This window comes from Lacerta agilis, chromosome 2, assembly GCF_009819535.1.
Source record: "Lacerta agilis isolate rLacAgi1 chromosome 2, rLacAgi1.pri, whole genome shotgun sequence".
Taxonomy (NCBI): Eukaryota; Metazoa; Chordata; class Lepidosauria; order Squamata; family Lacertidae; genus Lacerta; species Lacerta agilis.
Genome location: NC_046313.1, coordinates 109,411,344 through 109,434,857, shown reverse-complemented (window position 1 = coordinate 109,434,857; position 23,514 = coordinate 109,411,344). Strand labels below are relative to the sequence as shown.

The following is a 23,514-nucleotide window of genomic DNA, read 5'->3' as shown; positions in this document are numbered from 1 at the left end:
TGCTACTGAGGGTTAGGGGGAGGGAATACAAGGGGAGGAAAGGAAGTCACGTGGTATGAGGAGAAGTCTGCTCACATGATGTTGGACACAACCCATCAAACGCATTATGTAGAATTAAGAAATGCATTTGAATCCAAAGGGGTGGGTGGGACATCAAACATGATCTCTGCACCACATTGACTCCATCACTTCAAGGGACCCCAAGAGGGCCTATATATACATGGGCTCCCGGCCCCTCACTACCACCCTGTAAGAAAGGTAAGGCTTCACAGAATCACTCAGAAGTGTACAATTCGAAGGGACCCCCAGAGTCATGGCTGACCCTAAGGTCACCCAGCAAGCATCATGGCTTAGAAGGGAAACTGAAGGCCGGAAAAAATACGAGCGGCTGAGGTTACAGCCTTCTTAGCCAATGGTTAATCCAGCAACTGACCCTAGCAAGAGCAGTACCATCACCGCTCCCTTCCTGCAGTTCCAGCCAGAACTCAGTTTCAGCACCTCTCAGGCGGGCGCCATTGCCATTCTAAGAAAACAAGGGTGAGTTCTGGTGAGTTCCGGCACCTCTTTTTTCTAGAAAAACAGCACTAGGCCTACTCAGGATGTCTATATATTTTGTTTGCTCATCCTGCATTTGGACATCTTTTGAGATATTTCGCCTGATGATTCCCGAGATCAAGGAACAAGTTTTAATTTATGTTGGATACAACTGGGCACCATTTTGAATCAAGATGGAGGACTGTGCCTTTCAAAACTGCACTGGTTTTTGTTGTTGTTTATTAGAATTCCCAAGCAACGTCGAACGCAAGGCTGCTATTATCTAAGAAGCACCTGCGGGGAATGGCAGGGATGTTTTCATGACAACAAGCTGTTTCCAAATGTGACTACTCACCTTCCCCTCACAGCTGTCAACAACATCCACCCACACCGAGTTCGCCACAACTTCATCTCCAAGGCGGAAGAAGGCCACAAAGCGAAATGACGGCATTAGGTTTGCTGTGACGGGGACGGAGACCTTGACATATGAACCGTGGGGCTTGCTGTCTACAAGGACAATGTCCCCTTTGTTCAAAACCTGCATACAGAATTTGCATTTAGTACAGTCCCACTGGGAGTGGACCGCTGCAGAGTGCAAGTGGTGAGTGGAATTTGAACCCCTTGTGTACAAAGGGACTTACACACAGGTCTCCTGTTTTCCTAATTAGGGGGTGCCTAGCAATGGTCAGCAACCCTAATATACTCATGTTCATGCACACGCATATACACACAAACACAAGGACACATCGAAAAACCTTCCTTCTACTCCAGGGGCCAGCAAACTTTTTCAGCAGGGGGCTGGTCCACTGTCCCTCAGACCTTGTGGGGGGCCCGGACTGTATTTTGAAGAAAAAAATGAACGAATGGACGAGCCCCGGTGGTTGCTTACCTGTGTCTTGCAAGCGGCAGGGGCTGGCGGTGGTGGGAGAAGTGGCCAGGAGGAGGGAGGGAGAAGGCGCCACTGTAGTGTGGGGAGGGGGGAACGACACAGCCCGGTGATTCCTGGACCATCCATGGGGCAGAACCAGAAGGCAACTGGGCCGGATGCGGCCCGGGAGCCATAGTTTGCCAACCCATGTTCTACTCCAGGGCTGGACTATATTTGGGGGAGGGGGGGAATGAACAAATTCCTATGCCCCACAAATAATGCAGAGATGCATTTTAAATAAAAGGACACATTCTACCCATGTAAAAACATGCTGATTCCCGGACCGTCTGCAGGCTGAATTGAGAAGGCAACTGGCCCACAGGCCTTAGTTTGCCGACCCATGTTTTACTCTCTCTCAAAACTTTGCCCCATGTTTTACTCTCTCTCTCTCTCTCTCTCTCTCTCTCTCTCTCTCACACACACACACACACACACACACACACACACACTTCAACTTCTCTACCCCCGTCACTCCACACAGTGCTTTGGCTTCAGTCAGGACTGCTGTGGTGCTGAGACTGCAGATTCCACGCCACTCCCCAACATTCAGAATGCAGGCAAAAATTGCTGTGATTTTTGCCTGTATCAAGAATGCTGAGGAATGGAGCTTTAAACTTCTACCCAGCCACCCAAAGATTCCCAATCTTGGCGGAATTGCTATGCCCTCATCAGCCTCTAAAGTACCCCCCTCCTCCTTCAATGCTCCTGACAGTCTCCCTTCCCAGATGCCCCTCTCAGCTGGGAAGGGGAGAAAGTGAGTGAAGCTCCCCGGAGCTTAATGGGCTGCAGCAGGGATATATGCACCCCGCACAATTTGGCTATGCCCAGTGTTTGGGACTGCACAATGAATCACATGCTCAAGGCAGTGCTGTCAAGTATCCCGTTTTCCCCGGGATTCTCCCTTATTTCAAGCAGTTTCCCGCTGCTCTCCCTTATTTTTTATTTCCCTTAAATTTCCCGTTTTTAATGGAAGCAGCTCCTCCCCTGCTGGCCAGGGACTGGGTGGGAAGACCTCGCCTTCTTGGAGAGAAAAGCCTCAGCCCTCAAAGCAAGTGGGAGCCGTTTCCCGTGCTTACAGGGGGGTGTATTCCTCCCCCTGCATCAGCCCCTATCCGTTGCCGCCAAGCCCCTCAGCCGGCCAATAGGGTTAGCTGGCGGGCGGAGCCTGGCTGCCTTTGAGCAGGTGCTGCTTCCTGTCCTGTTTTGATGGGATCAGACAAGAAGACGATAGGGCTCCATTGCGCAGAGCACATGGCTGCCCTCCTCTTTGCTGGCTGCCCTCCTCTGCTCCGCTCCGAGCCCGAGCCCGCTTGGAGTTTACATTGCTGCTCCGCCCACTTTTGCTTCTGGCTCCGCCCACCACTGACATGTGACTGTCCCCGGGATAGGTGAGACTGCTGATCCCTTATTTTCAAATCTGAAACTTGACAGCTATGGCTCAAGGGGGTGAAAAACCAGAAGACTCAACAGCCTTGGCAGCAACTGAACCCCTTGACTCATCTTTCCTCGCTCCGAAGGCAGGGTTCCACCTCCCCTGCTCAAGGACTCACCATGTAGTAGAAGGAAGGGGAGACATCTGGTCCAATGTATTTGAGTCCCAGCTGGAACAGCCCTCCAGGCTTCAAGGTTTGGTATCCCTCGCTATGTAAGATCAAGTAGAGGCCATTCGTAGAGCTCATGGCTGTAGCAGTGAAGTTGACTTTGGCCGGATGCTCTGCCCCAGCGGTTATCTATACGAGACAACAACATGACACACAGGTCAGATCTTGCAAAACGGTAACGTAAGAATCCAAGGCAAGCCTGCTGGACTGGGTCAGTGATCCATCTAGTCTAGCATCCTGTTCTCATGCAATGCCATGCATCGCAGATTTGTTCCACCGTGCTATGATGTGCCCAAATGAAACATTATTACAGTAGTACCTTGGTTCCTGGAAGGCTTAGTTGTCGAACAAATCGGCACCCGAACGCCACAAACCCAGAAGTAAGTGTTCTGGTTTGCAAACATTTTTCAGAAGCCGAATGTCCGACGCAGCTTCCGATTGAGTGCAGGAAGCTCCTGCAGCCAATTGGAAGTGGCGCTTTGGTTTTCGGGTGGTTTTGGGAGTCCTGGAATGGATTAAGTTCGAGAACCAAAGTACCGCTGTATTGTTGTTGTTGTTGTTGTTGTTGTTGTTGTTGTTGTTGTTTGGCCTGATGGCTGGAATTCAGAGGAAAAGGTGTTTTGAATAATGAGAAGTTACACTGATTTTTGAGAGGAAGAAAACTGAATGCAACTGGAAGCAAGTGTCCAGTTTATGTGTGTTTGTTTAGCTTTGTGGGAAGGGACGTCTCTAGGTGGAATCAATACACAAATTCAAAAACGTTAAGAGGTGCTGTATGACTTAATTTCTAAATAGCAGGTATGGAGCCAATCTCGTCTCCCAATCATACTTGGAGCCTCTTATGTGGAAGTTCTTTCCCTTTGCCTCTGTTTCCATCTCTCTCTCTCTCTCTCTCTCTCTCTCTCTCTCTCTCTCCCTCTTCCCCCCCCCCTCTCTCTCTGTGTGTGTGTGTGTGTGTAGCCTCACTCATTTTTAGATCTACCTGCTCCCACTACCGAATCTGGTCCCTGGAATCATAGAATCATAGAGTTGGAAGAGACCACAAGGGCCATCCAGTCCAACCCCCTGCCAAGCAGGAAACACCATCAAAGCATTCCTGACAGATGGCTGTCAAGCCTCTGCTTAAAGACCTCCAAAGAAGGAGACTCCACCACACTCCTTGGCAGCAAATTCCACTGTCAAACAGCTCTTACTGTCAGGAAGTTCTTCCCCATGTTTAGGTGGAATCTTCTTTCTTGTAGTTTGAATCCATTGCTCCGTGTCCGCTTCTCTGGAGCAGCAGAAAACAACCTTTCGCCCTCCTCTGTATGACATCCTTTTACATATTTGAACATGGCTATCATATCACCCCTTAACCTTCTCTTCTCCAGGCTAAACATACCCAGCTCCCTAAGCCGTTCCTCATAAGGCATTTTTTCCAGGCCTTTGACCATTTTGGTTGCCCTCTTCTGGACACGTTCCAGCTTGTCAGTTACAGGTGGGTAGCCGTGCTGGTCTGCCATAGTCGAAACAAAATAGAAAATTCTTTCCAGTAGCACCTTAGAGGTCAACTGAGTTTGTTGGTCTCTAAGGTGCTACTGGAAAGAATTTTCTATTTTCTTTCAGCTTGTCAGTATCCTTATTGAACTGTGGTGCCCAGAACTGGACACAGTATTCCAGGTGAGGTCTGACCAGAGCAGAATATAGTGGTACTATTACTTTCCTTGATCTAGAATCTTTTCACTAGGGTAATGAGCCCCCCCCCCAAAAAAAAAAATCCATGAGAAGGTTCCCCAAGCCCTGGCATGTACCATGAAAGTGACTGCTGTAGCTCTACGATCCAGGTTGATTTCGTATGTCACAACGCCACGGTCGTCAGTGTTGAGTGTGGTGTCGCCAGGGGACGAGGCCCCTGTTATCTGAGTGGAGAAGTGAACTGGGAGCTGTGAGGCAGGGCTGCCATCTGGGAGCAAAACAATAGCCTGGAGGAGGAGAGAGAAAAGAGAGCGATTCTGTACTTTTACCGTCTTAAATGCACAAAGAAAATTAGCAGGCAACAATTTTTCTTTGCCTGTGGGGGTTCTTTGCTGGAGCCTCCCGCGTGCAGGGCAAGGCCCACTGCACACGGGATACCAGTTGCTGGGGATCTGCGGGCAGCGCCTCACGTGCGTCCTTGCATGGGCACCGACCAAGCCTGCGAACGGGACGGCTGATAATTCCGGAGCTTAAACTCACACTGCGCCGTTGTCCGCCAGGCTTAATCTGAAGGGTGCGTGAGTAGTCCGAAGAAAAGTGCCTCGTAAAAGTACCTAAAAGCACTTGCGACCTCCTAAGTTGTTCCCTTAATTAACGTACCCAAATAAAAGGTGGCCAAAACTACGGCCAAGCAAGAGAGCTAGTAAGCTACCAAAAATTATTTTTAAGACAAAATAAAGACAGACAACCACTGTTTCTTTTGATGGCTTTGGCTGACCCGTATAGGCTATTACCTTTCTCTATGCCTAAACTGTTCTAACATTTACCTAGGCTAGCTGATCCTGAACCGCCAATTCTTCCGCAAGTTCTAGGCTAACTAAACCTTTGCCGCCAATTCTTCTGCAATGCTAATCTATACTAAAACTAACGCTAACTAAACCTTTACCGCCAATTCTTCCGCAATACTAATCTATCTACCTCCTGCACGCGCTTCTAACCCAACCAACCCAACCAACCCGTTCCCCGAAAACCCCAACTACCTGAACGACTGTTCAATCCTGACTATCTGCCTAAAACGTCATGATTGATAAATATACCAATAGGAATGCTGTTGCTGCCCCCAAAAAAGGCGGGAAGCAGATTAACTGATCATTCACAAGTTCAAACCTCTGGAACCAAAAAACCTAAGCGGAGGGATCTCAGTGGCGAGACGCCTACTGAGCCCTGCTTTCGCTTTCACTTCTACACGGAAGGATACATAAAATAGTGCATATTATCAACATTAACTTAACACAAATAATCGCGGGTTCAAAGAAACCCACGAAGTGTATTCCCACATTTGCCCCTGGTATGGAGATGAAGCAGTGGTTTAAAAACCAATCCTAAGCTCTGCAAACCAGAAACTTTCTGTTTATATGCTCACCACTTTGGCTACAAAACAACAACAACACAGGCTGTAGAGGGTGACTTTCTATTAGAGCTGTGCTGCAGATTCAGCTACTCACAAACTAAATCGGGGCATTTTGCGGGGATTGGGGATTCAGCCAATATCAGTGTTCAAAACTCCCATTGTTCCAAGCGCATTTCGTTAGCGCAAGCAGTTTCTGAGCTCTGGGCACAGTACTGCGCCTAAGATTTCAGACTGAAACTGCAAAGTGGAAGGAGCATCCTGCAACCAATCAGAAGCTGCACCGGATTTTTGGCTTCCAAAAATCGTTCAGAAACCGGAACAATCCCTTCCGGGTTTTGATCGTCTGGGAGCCGAAACATTTGAGTTCAAAGATGTTCGGCTTCCGAGGTTCCACTGTATATATAACCTAGGTCTGATGCAGGACATTCCTCTGCCTACAAAACGAAACAGTGCATGCACTACAGGGGACAAAAGACAACATACCACCACTGCAAAGGACCCGTCAGGCACAAAATAGTGCATGGTTTTGGACAGGTCCACCGAATATGGAGAGGCCACAAATTTCACCGAAACCAGTTCTTCCTCCTCCAGCTCTCCGCCTGTGGGAATGAGAGAAAAGGACAGTCAGTAAAGGAAACAGACAAGCCCTCCCCACTACAAGATTCTCATAGACATACACACTGGATTTCAAAGCTGGCAACCTTTCAACCTTTCAATGTTTGTTTCTATTTACAAGCTGCTACAGTATTTCAACTTAAAAAATTTCCTTACTTTTCTGTGTATAAGACTAGGGTTGTTGTTTTTTTTACTTTAAAATAAGGTTAAAAATCTGGGGGCGTCTTATTACATGGGTAGTGCGTATGCCCATTTTCTAAATTTGGGGTCCCCAAAAGTAGGGGGCGTCTTATACATTGGGGCGTCTTATACATGGAAAAATGTGGTATTTAGAAAACAAGTAGATAAAAAGAACTTGTTACCATAGGAAGCAGAGATCACTTGGATGGCTTTAAATGAGGGAAAATTCATGGAGGAGAAGGCAATTAGTCATGTTTAGAGTCACTTTCTACCTTCACCTGCCAGGAATCGCGTATGTCCAAAATGCTTGAACAAAGAGCATGCCAAGCGATGTGCAAAGACACACACACACACACACACACACACACACACACAACCCCCACAGCACTAAGCCTGAAAAGAGGTAGATCTACCAATCGTCACACAACAGCTTACGTGGCGGCTATGTTCCAGGGGTTTGCATGTAAAAGCAAAACTGCACAAAACAACCTCCAAAACTGCCCCCACTGCCTGAGATCTCACTTTCAAGCCACCCAGCCTGCTTGCCGGCCTCTTGGGAAGGTCACGTGAGAGGAGCCCTCATGCAATCTTACCAGGACCCCATCAAGCAAGCTGGATAGCTTAAAAGCAAGATCTTGGGCAGGGAAACCTAGCGGGAGGGGAAATTTTTTTTTTTTTAGTCCTCATGAAAATCCTTAAGTGTTTTAGTGCAAATTGCTGGTAATATAATGCATTTTTCCTGTTATTTTTCGCTAACATACTGTGTGCATTTTAAGCACACTTTACCATAGCGAATGGGATGCGGGTGGTGCTGTGGGTTAAACCATAGAGCCTAGGGCCTGCTGATCAGAAGGTTGGTGGTTCGAATCCCCACGACGGGGTGAGCTCCCGTCGCTTGGTCCCAGCTCCTGCCCAACTAGCAGTTTGAAAGCACGAAGTGCAAGTAGATAAATAGGTACCACTCCGGCGGGAAGGTAAATGGCGTTTCCGTGCGCTGCTCTGGTTCGCCAGAAGCGGCTTAGTCATGCTGGCCACATGACCCGGAAGTTGTATGCCGGCTCCCTCGGCCAATAAAGCGAGATGAGCATCGCAACCCCAGAGTCGTCTGTTACTGGACCTAATGGTCAGGGGTCCCTTTACCTTTACCTTGACCATAGCGAATGAATTTTGGCTGGAGAGCTGCACTGCGAAGTCCAGCAAACAGCAAATAGAATAACAGAACTGCAGAGTGGGAAGGGATCCCAAAAGCCATCTAGTCCAACCCCCTGCAACTCAGGAAGCACAGCTAAAGAATCCCTGACAGATGGCTGCGCAATTCCTGTTTAAAGCTGAGGGATGGCAGAGTTCCAGTTCTTGTATTGCTTTCAAAAGCGCAGATATAGGTAAAGGTAAAGGGACCCCTGACCATTAGGTCCAGTCATGTCCGACTCTGGAGTTGCGGCACTCATCTCACTTTATTGGCCAAGGGCGCCGGTGTACAGCTTCTGGGTCACGTGGCCAGCATGACAAAGCCTCTTCTGGCAAACCAGAGCAGCGCACGCAAACACCGTTTACCTTCCCGCCGGAGTGGTACTTATTTATCTACTTGCACAGGGTGCCTTTTGGCTCCACTACTTTTTAACTTCTACCTTAACAACCTAGTAGCTGCACTAACTGATTTGGATTTCCACCCGCCAAAGCTCGCAAACCGGCACATTCCCGTCCTTCTATATGCCGACGATGCGGTTATCCTATCCAGAACACCAGTCGGTCTCAAAAGGGCATTAAGGAGGCTTGCTATATATTGCGAAAGAGAATGCCTCAAAATCAATTACCAAAAAACTAAAGTAATAGCGTTTGGGAAAAAATCAAAGCCCAGAAGCTGGGAACTACAAGGACATAGATTAGAGCAAGTTTCCAACTATAAATATCTCGGAATGGCAGTACAGGCCACAGGAGCAAATAAAATGCATATAAATTCTGTTGGAAGCTCAGCCGAAAAATCCGCAAACTGTATTCTTAAATTCTACAGAACACAGGGGGGCTTCTTCGTTCCGGCAGCCCTTAAGTTATTTAAGGCCAAAGTGCTAGCTCAGCTCCTCTATGGAACCTTTCTAGGCCCGTCCTCCTCCTCTTTCTCTCCCTTGGAACGTGTACAATCTAAATTTCTCAGAGCCCTCCTGCACGTCCCCAAATGCGTATCCAACGCATGGATCAGACTCGAAACGGGAATGATGAGTGTGGAGGCTTCAATACGCCTAACATCAATTTATAAATGGCTGGCTCTAAATCTGAAACCCCAAGGGATTGCACCACTGATCCTTTGCGATCAGTTTCAGTCCGGGTGGCAGTTAGCGGTCCTGAATTCTCTCCAGAATATGGGCCTTTCCCCCCAAGCCCTCTTAAAGATGGATCCAAGGCAAGTTAAAGTAACAGTCAGACAACGACTCAGTGACATTGAAAGACAACAGGACTGTTCAAGATGCCCTGAATACAGAACTGGAGAAATCGAGAGATACATAGCTGCCCCGGCACCTTACCTCTCCTTTCTCCTGTCGAAAAACTCAAGAAGGGCGTTTACTCTTGCCAGAAGCGCGGCATTGCCCACGCCAGTGCTGGAGGGGCTCTATAAAAAAATCCCATACGCCCAAAGACTCTGCGTATGCCCACTAGGGGAAATAGGAAGCCCTGAACACTCGTTCTTCAGATGCCCTCTATATGAAGAAGCTCGAAGGGAGATCCTGGATCCCATACTGGTGAGGTTTGCAAGCGTCCCAGAAAAGCAGTTATACAACCTGCTCTTGTTAGGTAAAGACCCGATGATTACCAGGGCGGTTGCCAGATTTTGTGTCCAAATTTGCAGATATAGACCTTCTGCTCAGCCCATCTAAGTTTCTCCTCAATGGAATCTCAAGCGAGCCGGGCTCAGCCTTCTGCAGCCACTATTTTAAATCTTTAACATTGTAATGCAATTAATAATTTTCTTTTAAATCTTGTTCAAAGAGTTTTATATATGTAACATCCCCGGAAAATGTTTTGTCAAAGGGATCCGTTGTATTTATTTTTATTTTTACTTTACCTCCTTTTTAAGAGCTGGTCTTTGACCGTAATAAAGAATGATGATGATCTACTTGCACTTTGATGTGCTTTCGAACCGCTAGGTGGGCAGGAGCAGGGACCGAGCGACGGGAGCTCACCCCGTCGCGGGGATTCGAACCGCCGACCTTCTGATCAGCAAGCCCTAGGCTCTGTGGTTTAACCCACAGCGCCACCTGCGTCTTTAAGTGCAAACAGAATCAAATCCCCCCCATCCCTAGGCACATGAAGTGTCATCCTGAACCGAGGAGCATGCGCAATACACACAATTTGGCAATTCAGTATGATTCGCTTCATGCGTCTGACAAAGTGGGCTGTGGTCCACAAACCCTTGTGCTATAGGAACACTTGTTGGTCTTCAAGGCTCAGTCGGTACAACGTGAGACTCTTAATCCCCGGGTTGTGAGTTTGAGCCCCACGTTGGGCAAAAGATTCCTGCATTCCAGGGGGTGCCTTCCAAAACTCCACAATCCTACAATTTAACACGGATGCAGCTAATCCTCTGGAAACTGTTTCTCGTTTCCTAACTCACTCGCGGTCTCTACGACGGTAGCTGCAATGTAGAGATTTGTCCCAACCAAGTCCTCTAGAGGGCGCTCCACTTTCTCTGCAAGGAGACTGCGTTTTAGCGTCAGAGAAGCTCTCCCATCAACAACCTGCATTTGGGTAGAATCGGGGTGGAGGTGGGGAGAACAAAAATAATATATTAAGAACAGGCACAGGTCTCCTGAAATGCAGACAAGCGAGGAGCGAGGGCATCATGGGTATATGAGAGGTTAGGGTATCCTGGCTCTATAGATCAGATGAGGCAGCCCAATCCGGTACAAAAGGGACTGGGGAGACAGTGGCGGCAGCAGGCATTGCTGGGCTTGGCTCCAGGTTGTGAGCACAGATTGTGGCTCAGTGGTAGAGCAGCTGCTTTGCATGCAGAAGGTCCCAGGTTCGAAACTCGGCATCTCCAGGAAAGACTGGGAGGGTACCTTGACTGAAACCCTGGGCAGCTGCTGCTGGCCAGTGTGGGCAATACTGAGCTAGATGGACCACTGAGTCCAATTCAGTACAAGGCGGTTTCCTATGTTCCGTTTAGTCATAATGGGAAACAGCTGCTGTGAGCTAAAAACACCACACCAAGCCAGGGAGAGTGCCCACTGCTTCTCTGTGTGATTTACCGTATTGGCCTGAATATAAGCCGCACTTCCCCCAAAAAATATTCCGACCGTGAAAAGTTAAGGTGCGCCTTATATTTGCGACCTGACAAAAATATTTTTGAATTATGGTGCTGGAGGAGACTCTTGAGAGTCCCATGGACTGCAAGAAGATCAAACCTATCCATTCTCAAAGAAATCAGCCCTGAGTACTCACTAGAAGGACAGATCCTGAAGTTGAGGCTCCAGTACTTTGGCCACCTCATGAGAAGAGAAGAATCCCTAGAAAAGACCCTGATGTTGGGAAAGATGGAGGGCACAAGGAGAAGGGGACGACAGAGGATGAGATGGTTGGACAGTGTTCTCGAAGCTACTAACATGAGTTTGGCCAAACTGCGAGAGGCAATGAAGGATAGGCGTGCCTGGCGTGCTCTGGTCCATGGGGTCACGAAGAGTCGGACACGACTGAACGACTGAACAACAACAACAAAAATTGGCTTTTACGACATCGCTGCTGAAAAAGCTGCCCTAGGTCTGCGGGCTTGCCTTTCCTTCCAAGGCCGGAATGGAGAGCGACCTCACCCCCCCCCAAATGCCACCATGAGGGCCGTCAGGGGTGCGGGACAACGGTGCCCATCCCTACCACAGCTCCCAAGTCTCCCCCAAACCGCCGGAAAGAAGGGGGAAGGCCACCAGCAAAGCGGCACGGCAGCCCAGGAACATGGGGGAATGGTACACACGTGTAAGATTTTCTTCTACATTTGCCATTTATGGGTTTGAGTGCCTGCATAATTTTAAGGGAGCAGTTTATATCCGGCTATTGTCTTTCTCTCCCTCTCTCCCCCCATGAATTTTAAAGGTCTGGGTTATATTCGGGTGAAGCTTATATTCAGGTCAATACGGTATTGCTCCGGACTTTGCTATTCCCCAGTCAGCCACTACTTGAGCTGGAGTGCACAAACACGCATACACACAGAGCGGAGTGTGAATAGATGCTAGGAAAGAAATATTTATTATACAGTATATACTGGTCTTATTCTTTCTTCCTTATGTTTGTGAGCATAGCAGAGTGACATCCCTTTGCAGCTTAAAAGAGAAGCTTGGCTAGTTTTAGGGTTCATCCAGAATGCTTTGAGGTAAGGTTACCAGAAAAGACCCTGATGTTGGGAAAGATGGAGGGCACAAGGAGAAGGGGACGGCAGAGGATGAGATGGTTGGACAGTGTTCTTGAAGTGGCTGGCATGAGTTTGGCCAGACTGCGGGAGGCAGTGGAGGATAGGGGTGCCTGGCGTGCTCTGGTCCATGGGGTCACGAAGAGTCGGACACGACCGAACGACTGAACAACAACAAAGGTTACCAGACGTCGCCGTTTCCCAGGCACAGTCCCTGGATTTACAAATCAGTCCCCTGACAAAATCCATCCCCTTCAACTGAAGTTGAAAAGTGTCCTCGGATTCATGGAAAAAATCTGGAAACCTTACTTTAAGGCAGACTGGATTCTACTGGTATTTCTCTCTTAAAACAGCAATCGCACAAACAGTCTTGTTGAAGGCCGGCTGGTAAAGAAGAAAAATGTTTCTGCCTGCAATCTAAAGATATGAAGTGATGGCACCAGTTGAGTCTACCTGGAGAGACACCACCGAAAAGTCCCTCTCTCGTGTTGCCTGCCTCCAGATCTCCCATGGAGGAGGCTCACGGACAAGGGCCTCAGTTGGGCTGGGATTATGGGACTTGTAGTTCAGCAATATCTGGTTCCTCACACCCGAAGTTCCTCACACCTGGGCTAAAGTCAGGTTTACTTTTTTATTGTTTTCATTGTAATTTCGAGTAGTGTACACTGTCTTGTAGTTTTACAAAAGTGCCAAAGAAAGAAAGAAAGAAAGAAAGGGAGGGAGGGAGACAGAGAGAGGGAGAGAGAAAGAAAGAGAGAAAGAGAGAAAGAGAGAAAGAGAGAAAGAGAGAAAGAGAGAAAGAAAGAAAGAAAGAAAGAAAGTAAGTCTCTGGCACTCAAGAACAGGACTTCCCACCAGACTCGAAGCCCAGTTCCCCTCACTTGAGGAACTAAACTAGGGTTGGGAACCCTTTGGCCTTCCAGATGTTGTTGGACTACAACTCCTGTCAACCTTGACTATTGCCTATGCTGGCAGGGGCTGATGGGAGATGCAGTTCAGGAACAATCTGGAGATCCTGAAATCCCGCCCCCCCCACACCTGAACCAAGCATTTGTCAGCAAGTGAGATGTGAAGAGACACTTCTCTTACCGGGACTTGTTTTGCCAGGCCTGGGATATACATTTTCCCCCCAGTATCGTCAGCCACGCCGAACCGCACATAGGCTGTGCCACGGATCCCCTTCCCGTAGAAAAATCTGTCAGGGCAGAATTCAAAAGCTTGAGAATTCGGCCTGGGGAAGCCAAGGGCTGGGCATCTCCCCTGCTGCCACCATGTATCAACCCAAACGCAAGTCCTCCTCCTCATCCTTCCTGGCCAACTCCCCACTTGTAAACACCGGGAGTGGGGACCTACAGCCAAATGGGTGCAGCTGGACTCCCTCTCCCATCAGCCCCAGCCAGAACTGCCAGTGTTGAGGGATGATGGGAGTTGTAGTTCTGCAACTTCCAGAGGGTTCCCCATCATTAAATGGGCTCCGCAAATTATTTATCGGGGCTGCGCAACTGATGTGCCACAATCCCAGTCCAAAGCGGGTCAAGGCAGCTCCAAATCACTACAGAGCGGGTGACACACACACACACACACACCCTCTGTCAACCCTCCAGGCGTGCAAGAGGCCTTGTCAGTTCAGGGACACATTCTAGCCAGGCAGGAACATGAAAGGAGGGTGCAACGCAAGGCGGCTGAGGGGTGTGGCTGGAGGAGAGGTGGTGGGACTGCTGGAGAGAGGAGTGAAGGACCATATTTCACACACACACACACACACACACACACACACACACACACCAGGCCTGAGATTTCCCAGTCTTGCCTCCCAGGCATTCCAAAGGCAGGGAGCCACCACAGAGGAGACCACCCCCTTGTTGGCACATCATGAAACTCGCCTGACCCATGTCCTCAGGAGCAGCCCCTTTACCTCTTGATGATGATAATAATAATTCTTATATTATTTATCCTCTGCCCATCTGGCTGGCATTCCCCAGCCACCCTGGGCGGCTTCCAGCAAAATATATATAAAAAAACATACTAAAATGTCAAATATAAAAAACTTCCCGATACAGGGCTGCCTTCAGATGTTTTCTAAAAGTTATGTAGTTCTTTACCTCCTTGACATCTGATGAGAGATGAGAATCTCGCTTTCCTTACGGAAATCTCTAGCACCCCTACTCTTAAGGGCCTTCCAAGTGGTGGCTGTTCCCAAGCAACTTTGGAACTCCCTCCCTAGAGAAGCTAGACTGGCTCCCTCCTCGTTCTTCCTCTGGCAGGTGAAGACTTTCTTGTTCCAACAGGCTTTGGGCGACTAACTGCTTTTAATGAAAGGGCTGGCACCATGCTGTTTTTATTGTGATTATTTTAATAGATAGACAGATAGATAATTAAGGTAAAGGTATTATGGTGCTGGAGGAGACTCTTGAGAGTCCCATGGACTGCAAGAAGATCAAACCTATCCATTCTCAAAGAAATCAGCCCTGAATGCTCACTAGAAGGACAGATCCTGAAGCTGAGGCTCCAGTACTTTGGCCACCTCATGAGAAGAGAAGACTCCCTAGAAAAGACCCTGATGTTGGGAAAGATGGAGGGCACAAGGAGAAGGGGACGACAGAGGATGAGATGGTTGGACAGTGTTCTCGAAGCGACTGGCATGAGTTTGGCCAAACTGCGAGAGGCAGTGAAGGATAGGCGTGCCTGGCGTGCTCTGGTCCATGGGGTCACGAAGAGTCGGACACGACTGAACGACTGAACAACAACAAAAGGGACCCCTGACCATTAGGTCCAGTCGCGGACGACTCTGGGTTTGCGGCGCTCATCTCGCTTTACTGGCTGAGGGAGCCGGCATACAGCTTCCAGGTCATGTGGCCAGCATAACTAAGCCACTTCTGGTGAACCAGAGCAGTGCACGGAAATGCCGTTTACCTGCCCGCCAGAGCGGTACCTATTTATCTACTTGCATTGCGTGCTTTCGAACAGCTAGGTTGGCAGCAGCAGGGACCGAGCAACGGCAGCTCACCCCGTAACGGGGATTCGAACCGCCGACCTTCCGATCGGCAAGCCCTAGGCTCTGTGGTTTAACCAACAGCGCCACCCGCAATTCTTTTTTGTTGTTGTTCAGTCGTTCAGTCGTGTCCGACTCTTTGTGACCCCATGGACCAGAGCACGCCAGGCACGCCTATCCTTCACTGCCTCTCGCAGTTTGGCCAAATCAATGTTCAATTGTTTTAGCTGAGATTCCTGCATTGCAGGCGGGTGGACTAGATGACCCTTGGGTCCCTTCCAACTCTAAGATCTTATGATTCTATTATCGTTCCCCCCCCTATTTTTTTTAAGCAGTACTCATTTTTGCCTACAAACAGCCTTGAGTCCCACCATGGGGAAAAATGGAAAATAATAATAATAATAATAATAATAATAATAATAATAATAATAATAAATCTGAAATAATAAATTCAGTCATGAATAACTGCAAACATACTTAGCTTGAAGGTCAATTTGCAGTTCAGAGTCCTCTTCTCCTGAGGTGAGTATGTATTTGCGTCCTGGGTCAATTTTCACCTCAAAATGTGGGAGCACTGATGTGAAGGAAAAAGGAGACAGGTGGAAATTTAACAGGTGAAGCTCCTCACCAATAACAGCTCTCGTTCCCACACAAGTCATTAGAAGCCCAGAGCCCCTCTCAGGCAATAATAATAACAATAACAATAACAATAATTATATTTATTATTTGTACCCCGCCCATCTGGCTGGATTTCCCCAGCCACTCTGGGCGGCTTCCAACAAAAATCAGATACAAAAATATTACACATTAAAAACTTCCCTGAAAAGGGCTGCCTTCAGGTATTTTCTGAATGTCAGGTAGTTATTTATCTCCTTGACCTGTGATGGGAGGGCGTTCCACAGGGCGGGTGCCACTACCGAGAAGGCCCTCTGCCTGGTTCCCTGTAGCTTTGCTTCTCGCAGTGAGGGAACCGACAGAAGGCCCTCGGCGCTGGATCTCAGTGTCCGGGCTGAATGATGGGGATGGAGACGCTCCTTCAGGTATACAGGACCGAGGCCGTTTAGGGCTTTAAAGGTCAGCACCAACACTTTGAATTGTGCTCGGAAACGTACTGGGAGCCAATGCAGATCTCTCAGGACCGGTGTTATGTGGTCCCGGCGGCCACTCCCAGTCACCAGTCTAGCTGCCGCATTCTGGATTAAATGCAGTTTCCGGGTCACCTTCAAAGGTAGCCCCACATAGAGCGCATTGCAGTAGTCCAAGCAGCAATCTCAGGAACATACCATATTTTTTCACCTCGAACTCGGTTGTCGTATTGGTATGAGGTGCTTTCGAAAACCAGGATGTAATGCGCCAAATGCCAGGGCTGGGAGAGAGAAAGGACAGAAGAGCAGGAGAAAAGCTGAACCAGTGCAAAAAAGCCAGGATACAAAGATCCCCTCAACTGGGCCATAGTTATACCATGCATTGTAAGGGCTATGATACCACTTTGAACTGTCATGGCTTCCTCCCAAAGAATCCAGGGAAATTCAGTTTGTTAAAGGTCCCGACTCCCCTCACAGAGCTCCAATTCTCACAGCTCCCTGTGAAGAGGGATTGATTGTGAAGCCACTCTGGGAACTGTAGCTTTGAGAGGAGAATATGTTGTTGTTGTTCAGTCGTTCAGTCGTGTCCGACTCTTCGTGACCCCATGGACCAGAGCACGCCAGGCACGCCTATCTTTCACTGCCTCCCGCAGTTTGGCCAAACTCATGCTAGTCGCTTCAAGAACACTGTCCAACCATCTCATCCTCTGTCGTCCCCTTCTCCTTGTGCCCTCCATCTTTCCCAACATCAGGGTCTTTTCCAGGGAGTCTTCTCTTCTCATGAGGTGGCCAAAGTACTGGAGCCTCAACTTCAGGATCTGCCCTTCCAGTGAGCACACAGGGCTGATTTCTTTAAGGAGGAGAATATAGGGGTCTCCTAACAACTTGGAGCCCGCTTAACAAACTCCAGCTCCCAAATTTCTTTGGGGGAAGCCATGACTTCTTAAAGTGGCATCGTAGAGATTTAAATATATGGTGTGGGGGGGGGGGTGACAAAAATTTTTTTTGCCCCCGGGGAACCAATTTACCTTGCTACGCCCCTGTGTGGATGTGACCCTAGTTCTGCACACCTAAGGGCAATCTGGGGTGTGTGGGTGAAAAAAAAACACCATAATTTTTCTTCTCATCCTGTATCTATCGCTTGTAGTGCCATCTCCATTACGCTGCAGTTCTGGACCCACAGAAACAACGCCACTCAGTTCACAGTTCGCTGTGGCCAAATTTAATAACGTAATGGACCACATTATTATTAGATGACTCCACACATTATTATTAGATGACTCAATAATGTATTGTTCGCCTACTGAAAAAAACAATATGACAGCCATATGTGGACTGGGGGTAGGCGGAGAGAGAGAGAGAGAGAGAGAGAGAGAGAGAGAGAGAGAGAGAGAACAGAAAATCCCGCAAGTCTGATCTCAGTACCTTTTTGCAAATTACGAGAATTTCGGATACTGTTTCCCATTTTGACAAAAATCACCTACATCCCCAGGCAAATCTGCCCATTTTTCATTCTCATGTTTCCAACCTTCTCTACGACTCCACGTCAATTTGCAATACTCATGAAAATTCATTGGCATTTTAATGCTAATTTCTCATAACGCTGCACATTTTTGTGTGTGCTTTTATTCGCCTACCTTCCGCAAGCGGCATCCCCTGATATAATGCATTTTCCTAGGTTTTCAGGCACACTTCACCCGAGAGAGAAACAGAAATGGACTGATTTCTCCACCCTTAGTCTGGGGCTGGAGCAGTTAAAACTTACGCAGCGATATCGGGGATTTTCAGGTTATTAGTTATCACAAAACGCATTGGCATGTTTTCTTTTTTCTGGACCTGAATGCCCTGTGGGTTCTTGAAGGCAAGAGAGAGACAGACAGATAAATGGCAAAGTGTTGTTGTTTCACAGTTAGTCATTTTCCCTTCCAGCTTCTCCTTCAAAGCCCCAATCATAACCCTTTTATTTTAAGATGTGGAGAATATGAGCTAAATTTCACATTTACCTGCACGGTGGTGACAACAGATTCGGCACGGGGCCGCAGTTTGTGGTCCAGAGCGAAGACTCGGTATTGCACTAGCGAAAAGAAGACAGAGTTGGGGGGGGAAAAGAAAGAGAGAGAGAGAAACCCCCTGAGCAGATTAAGAAGCAGGGAGTATCCAGGTATTCCTGGTATTTTTGTAGCTATGATTATGGCATCCCACAGGCCTGGCTTCATTTCACTTGATTCCTAAAGGACGTCAAGGCTTAAGAAGGAGGGCAGTTAAAAGAAGCAGAGGTCCAGCAGGCTTATATTATGGATGTATGTTCGGTATAAATTTATTTTATTACTTCTATTGCTACAAGCCCTTTGGCCGCAAACAATGAAATTATGAACTAGAACCAGTTTAAAGAATGGTGTCACATTTACCAAAATATAAATCAAAGCTGTTTGAAAACAAACGTGTTTTTTTTTTTTTTTTAACTACATGTATGGGGAGGTTTAAAGGTAAAGGTAAAGGGAACCCTGATAGTTAAGTCCAGTCGCGAACAACTCTGGGGTTGCGGCGCTCATCTCGCTTTACAGGCCGAGGGAGCCGGCGTTTGTCCACTTCTGCAGACAGTTTTTCTGAGTCATGTGGCCAGCATGACTAAGCCGCTTCTGGCGAAGCCAGAGAAGAACACGGAAACACCTTTTCCCTTCCCGCCAGAGTGGTACCTATTTATCTGCTTGAACTGTGTGCTTTCAAACTGCTAGGTTGGCAGGAGCTGGGACCAAACAACAGGAGCTCACCCCATCGTGGGGCCTCGAACCTCTGACCTTCCAATCGGCAAGCCCAGGCGGCACAGTGGTTTAAACCACAGCGCCACCCCTGTCATGGGGAGGTTTACCTAAACGAAAATGTTTTTAGCAGGCACCATGTTGTGAAGGTGCCTGTCAAATATCAGTGGGCAGGGAGTTCCAAAGTTTATTTGCTGCCACACTGGAGGTTTGAATCCTTGGAAATGCAGAGTCGACCTTATGGGGCACTTCTAATATAGCTCACTGCGGGGGAATGGGGTAGGGGAGCAACCCTAACGCAGAGAAAGCAACGCAAACAATTCATGAAGGACAAAGAACTGCACTCACCTGTTTCCCGGGGGGTGTATATGGGCTTGTCTGTCTGCAGGAACAGGTACCCTTGCCGGGAACTCCAGCGCAGGTTGAGTGTTTGCATGCCATTAGGGGTAGGAAGCTGGGTGCTGTGGGCAACAAGTTGGATGTAGCTGTCCCGTCGCTGGTGAGACAATTTGCACTGGTCAAATAATGTATTGGTCACCTGAGAAAATTAGGAGAAAAGAAAGGAGAAGGAGGAAGCAGGTTTAACGAGCAGAATAAGAGAACAAGAGGGAAGGATAATTTTTGTGGAGTATTTGGAAAATAACTGTAAACATGCGAAAACCTTAGCAGGATTAAGGTAAATTCAACAGTATGACATAAAATAAAGGCATAACAAAAGGAAAAGAGAACTCAGTGGATCTAGAAGAATATGCAGAATAGAGGGGAAAATCAAAGGAACCAGGGAAGGGGAAGAAGGGAAGTTGTAAATGATTGTTTTACTATAAAGTAAGACATGAATGAGGGAAATGTTGATTTCAATGTGAATGTTGTTCTGGAAACGGTAATAATGAAAAATGTAAATAAAATTTATTTCTAAAAAGGAGAAAGGGAAGGAAGAGACCTCTAGACTGGCATTGCCAATGGTGGTCAACGGATTGAGGCTGAATCCCAACAAGACAGAAGCATCTCTGGAGGACAGGGGGCAGGCAGGTGTGGGGGATTCACTGGTCCTGAATAGAGTAATTGTGCCCCAAAAGGACAGGTGCGCAACCGGGGAGTCATTTTGGACTCACAGCTGTCAAGTGGAGGTGCAGGTCAATTCTATGTCCAGGGCGGATGTCTACCAGCTCCATCTGGTACGCAGGCTGAGACCCTACCTGCTGGCAGACTGTCTCGCCAGAGTGGTGCATGCTCTGGTTATCGCCTGCTTGGACCACTGCAATGTGCTCTACGTGGGGCTACCTACGAAGGTGACCTGGAAACTACAACTAATCCAGAATGTGGCTACCAGACTGGTGATTGGGAGCAGCTGCCAGGTCCATGTAACACATGTCCTAAAATACCTAAATTGGCTCCCAGTATGTTTCCGAACACAATTCAAAGTGTTGGTGCTGATCTTTAAAGCCCTAAACGGCCCTGGCCCAGTATACCTGAAGGAGCATCTCCACCCCCATCGTTCTGCCCGGACACTGAGGTCCAGCTCCGAGGGCCTTCTGGCAGTTCCCTCCCTGCGAGAAGTGAGGTTACAGGCAACCAGGCAGAGGGCCTTCTCGCTAGTGGCACCCGCCCTGTAGAACGCCCTCCCATCAGACGTCAAGGAAATAGACAACTGTCTGACTTTTGGAAGACATCTGAAGGCAGCCCTGTACAGAATTTTTAATGTTTGAGGTTTTTTTTGTGTTTTATTACTTTGTTGGAAGCCACCCAGAGGGGCTGAGGAAACCCATCCAGATGGATGGCATATATATAATAAAGGTTGTTGTTGTTGTTGTTAACAAATCGCCCCTTCACAATTTGTCTGTGGGGGCATGGCATAACACAAAATGGCTGCCACATCTAATAGATAAGAAGAAAAATAGACAAGACCACAAACGGTGCAGACATGGTCTTTGCCCATCAGCTCCACATCAGCCACCGCCAAACTCAGTCACAGAGAGAAGCTCTTTTTGATCCTAGCAGTGCCCCTTACCTCCAGGGTCACTCTTTCCACAAAGGTATCAGGCTTTAGGTTGAACTTCACCTCATGAGAACATTTCACCCCATTATTCTCGTTCTGGAAAAAAACGTTGCCAGAGAGGGCAGACGAGGTCCCCTCAACCTGAAGGACGACCCCAACTTTTGCCCCCACGGTCACTACGCTGGGGGCTACCATCAGCAACCTGAAAAGTTGTGGAGGTAGAGAGAAAATATAAATTGGAACTGCAGCCACCGCTCTTCATTAGGAACAGACAGCTTCGGGGGTTTTGTGCATTGTTTTGGGAAGTGCAAAATCAGGTACTTTCGCCTACAAATGCATTTTTGTACACCTTGCATGGCTGGAGAGCTGCATTCTGAAATTCAGAGCAGTGCAAATTTCAAAGTAAGCTGTGTTTCCGTTTCCCTATGCTTTTGGAAAACGTCAAGTATGTAGGGTCACCTTTAAATGTGAATATAATTTAATTTAATTTACTCCCACCCCTAGGTAGAACGGCAATCTGATCTAACTGGGCTCTTCGTACATTATTTAACTTCCAATCCATTACAGAGCAGGTCAGTTTCTATCTCTCTCCAACAGTTTCGCAACGCTGTTGCTGGCTGAGCTTTGTAAAAATGTCCCCTCCCTGTTGATCATGTGTCCTTAATAAATAACATCCAGCAGCTGCAATTTTGGAATTTCCAAAATTGCGTAAACTTTTTTTTAAAAAAAAAGAAAGAAAGATCCGACGACATACACAAAGAAGAACCACACAATGACCTGCAAATGCTCCAGTGTAACAAACTCTGTCTTCACCCACAAGACAAATCAACACACCATCATAGTTTCACAGTAATACTAGCAAACAAATACACATACACTATAAGTAACTACGTATACAACCTTTAGAATACATCTGAAGGCATCCCTGTATGAGAAAGTTTGTTGTTGTTGTTGTTGTTGTTGTTGTTGTTGTTGTTGTTGTTGTTGTTGTTGTTGTTGTTGTTGTTAATGTTGGAAACTGCCCAGAGTGGCTGGGGCAACCCAGTCAGGTGGGCAGGGTACAACAGCAACAACAACAACAACAACAACAACAACCTATTTTCATTGGAGAAACGTTGGGAGGGCCAACCAGATACCTATGGAAAACTTTCCAGCAGGACTTGAACAGGTGCAATAGCCCTCGCCTCTCCTGCAGCTTCTAGCAACTGGCATTTTGAAGCATACTGCCTCCAACAGGGGAGGAAGGCATTTAACACATGGATGGTGATAACAAATTATTTCCTTTCCATCTACTTGTTGTTGTTGTTGTTGTTCAGGCTGTTAGACATAAAATAAATACAATAAGGCTTCAGCCTTTTACTTACCTGGGAGTAAGACCCATTGAAACTTACTTCTGAGTATAATTGGTAATAGGATTAAATGCTCATTTTTCCCCCCTTAGGCAGAGGCAGGAGAGTATTATTTTTGTAAGACCAGAATCTAATCTGCCCACCTGTCATGCTGAGGGGATTGAGACACTCTGGAGAAGGAAAGAGGACCCCCCCCCAACACACACACACACACTTCTTCTTGGGCAGTAAGATTTTTAAAAAATCTACATCTTTCAGCAGGTATAGTCTATTATAGGGTTTCACAAACTTGGGTCGCCGGGTGTTTTTGGACTACAACTCCTATCATCCCTAGCTAGCAGAAGCAGCGGTCAGGGATGATGGGAACTGTAGTCCAAAAACAGCTGGAGACCCAAGTTTGAGAAGAAGAAGAAGAAGAAGTGGTGTTTGGACTTGATATTCTGCCTTTCACTCCCCTTAAGGAGTCTCAAAGCAGCTAACAATCTCCCTTCCCTTCCTCCCCCACAACAAACACTCTGTGAGGTGAGTGGGGCAGAGAGACTTCAAAGAAGTGTGACTGGCCCAAGGTCACCCAGCAGCTGCATGTGGAGGAGCGGAGACACGAACCCGGTTCCCCAGATTAAGAGTCCACCGCTCTTAACCACTACACCACACTGGCACTCACACCACACTGGCTCCAGAAACACTGGAAGGGAGCTATACCTGCCCCCCCCAATCCCCTTTCCAACACAGCCATTTAAAATATAGCAACATCTTTTGCATCAGCCACCCGAACCACCGCTCGGAAATGCTGTGCCTAAAGGTGCAGAAGCCCTGCTCTCTTTTGCATCTGGCAACCCGACCCCCCCCCGACCCCCCATGCTGGTCATGGGCATCAGTCTCGGCTATCTCCAGTTAATAACACAGATCCTGGACTTTTATCCACTTAGCAACAGGCAGACATCCAACAGGTGAAGGTTTGTGTACCAAGGTAGCACAATTGCAACATTCAGAACTAC

General features: G+C 47.8%; 1 protein-coding gene across 1 annotated transcript in view; it reads right to left on the bottom strand.

The window, feature by feature from the left end:
* Positions 1 to 23,514, bottom strand: part of LOC117042827 (complement C4-like) — a 74,312-nt gene that overhangs the window by 50,373 nt on the left and 425 nt on the right. The window contains exons 2-13 of the mRNA XM_033142484.1: positions 21,180 to 21,369; positions 19,520 to 19,709; positions 18,416 to 18,486; positions 18,178 to 18,266; positions 16,611 to 16,693; positions 15,805 to 15,901; positions 13,425 to 13,530; positions 10,551 to 10,674; positions 6,632 to 6,747; positions 4,854 to 5,024; positions 3,013 to 3,192; positions 890 to 1,072 (exon numbers count right to left, since the gene is read on the bottom strand). Of these exons, the coding sequence (XP_032998375.1) occupies positions 890 to 1,072; positions 3,013 to 3,192; positions 4,854 to 5,024; positions 6,632 to 6,747; positions 10,551 to 10,674; positions 13,425 to 13,530; positions 15,805 to 15,901; positions 16,611 to 16,693; positions 18,178 to 18,266; positions 18,416 to 18,486; positions 19,520 to 19,709; positions 21,180 to 21,369 (1,600 nt within the window). The remainder of the gene's footprint in view (positions 1 to 889; positions 1,073 to 3,012; positions 3,193 to 4,853; positions 5,025 to 6,631; positions 6,748 to 10,550; positions 10,675 to 13,424; positions 13,531 to 15,804; positions 15,902 to 16,610; positions 16,694 to 18,177; positions 18,267 to 18,415; positions 18,487 to 19,519; positions 19,710 to 21,179; positions 21,370 to 23,514) is intronic.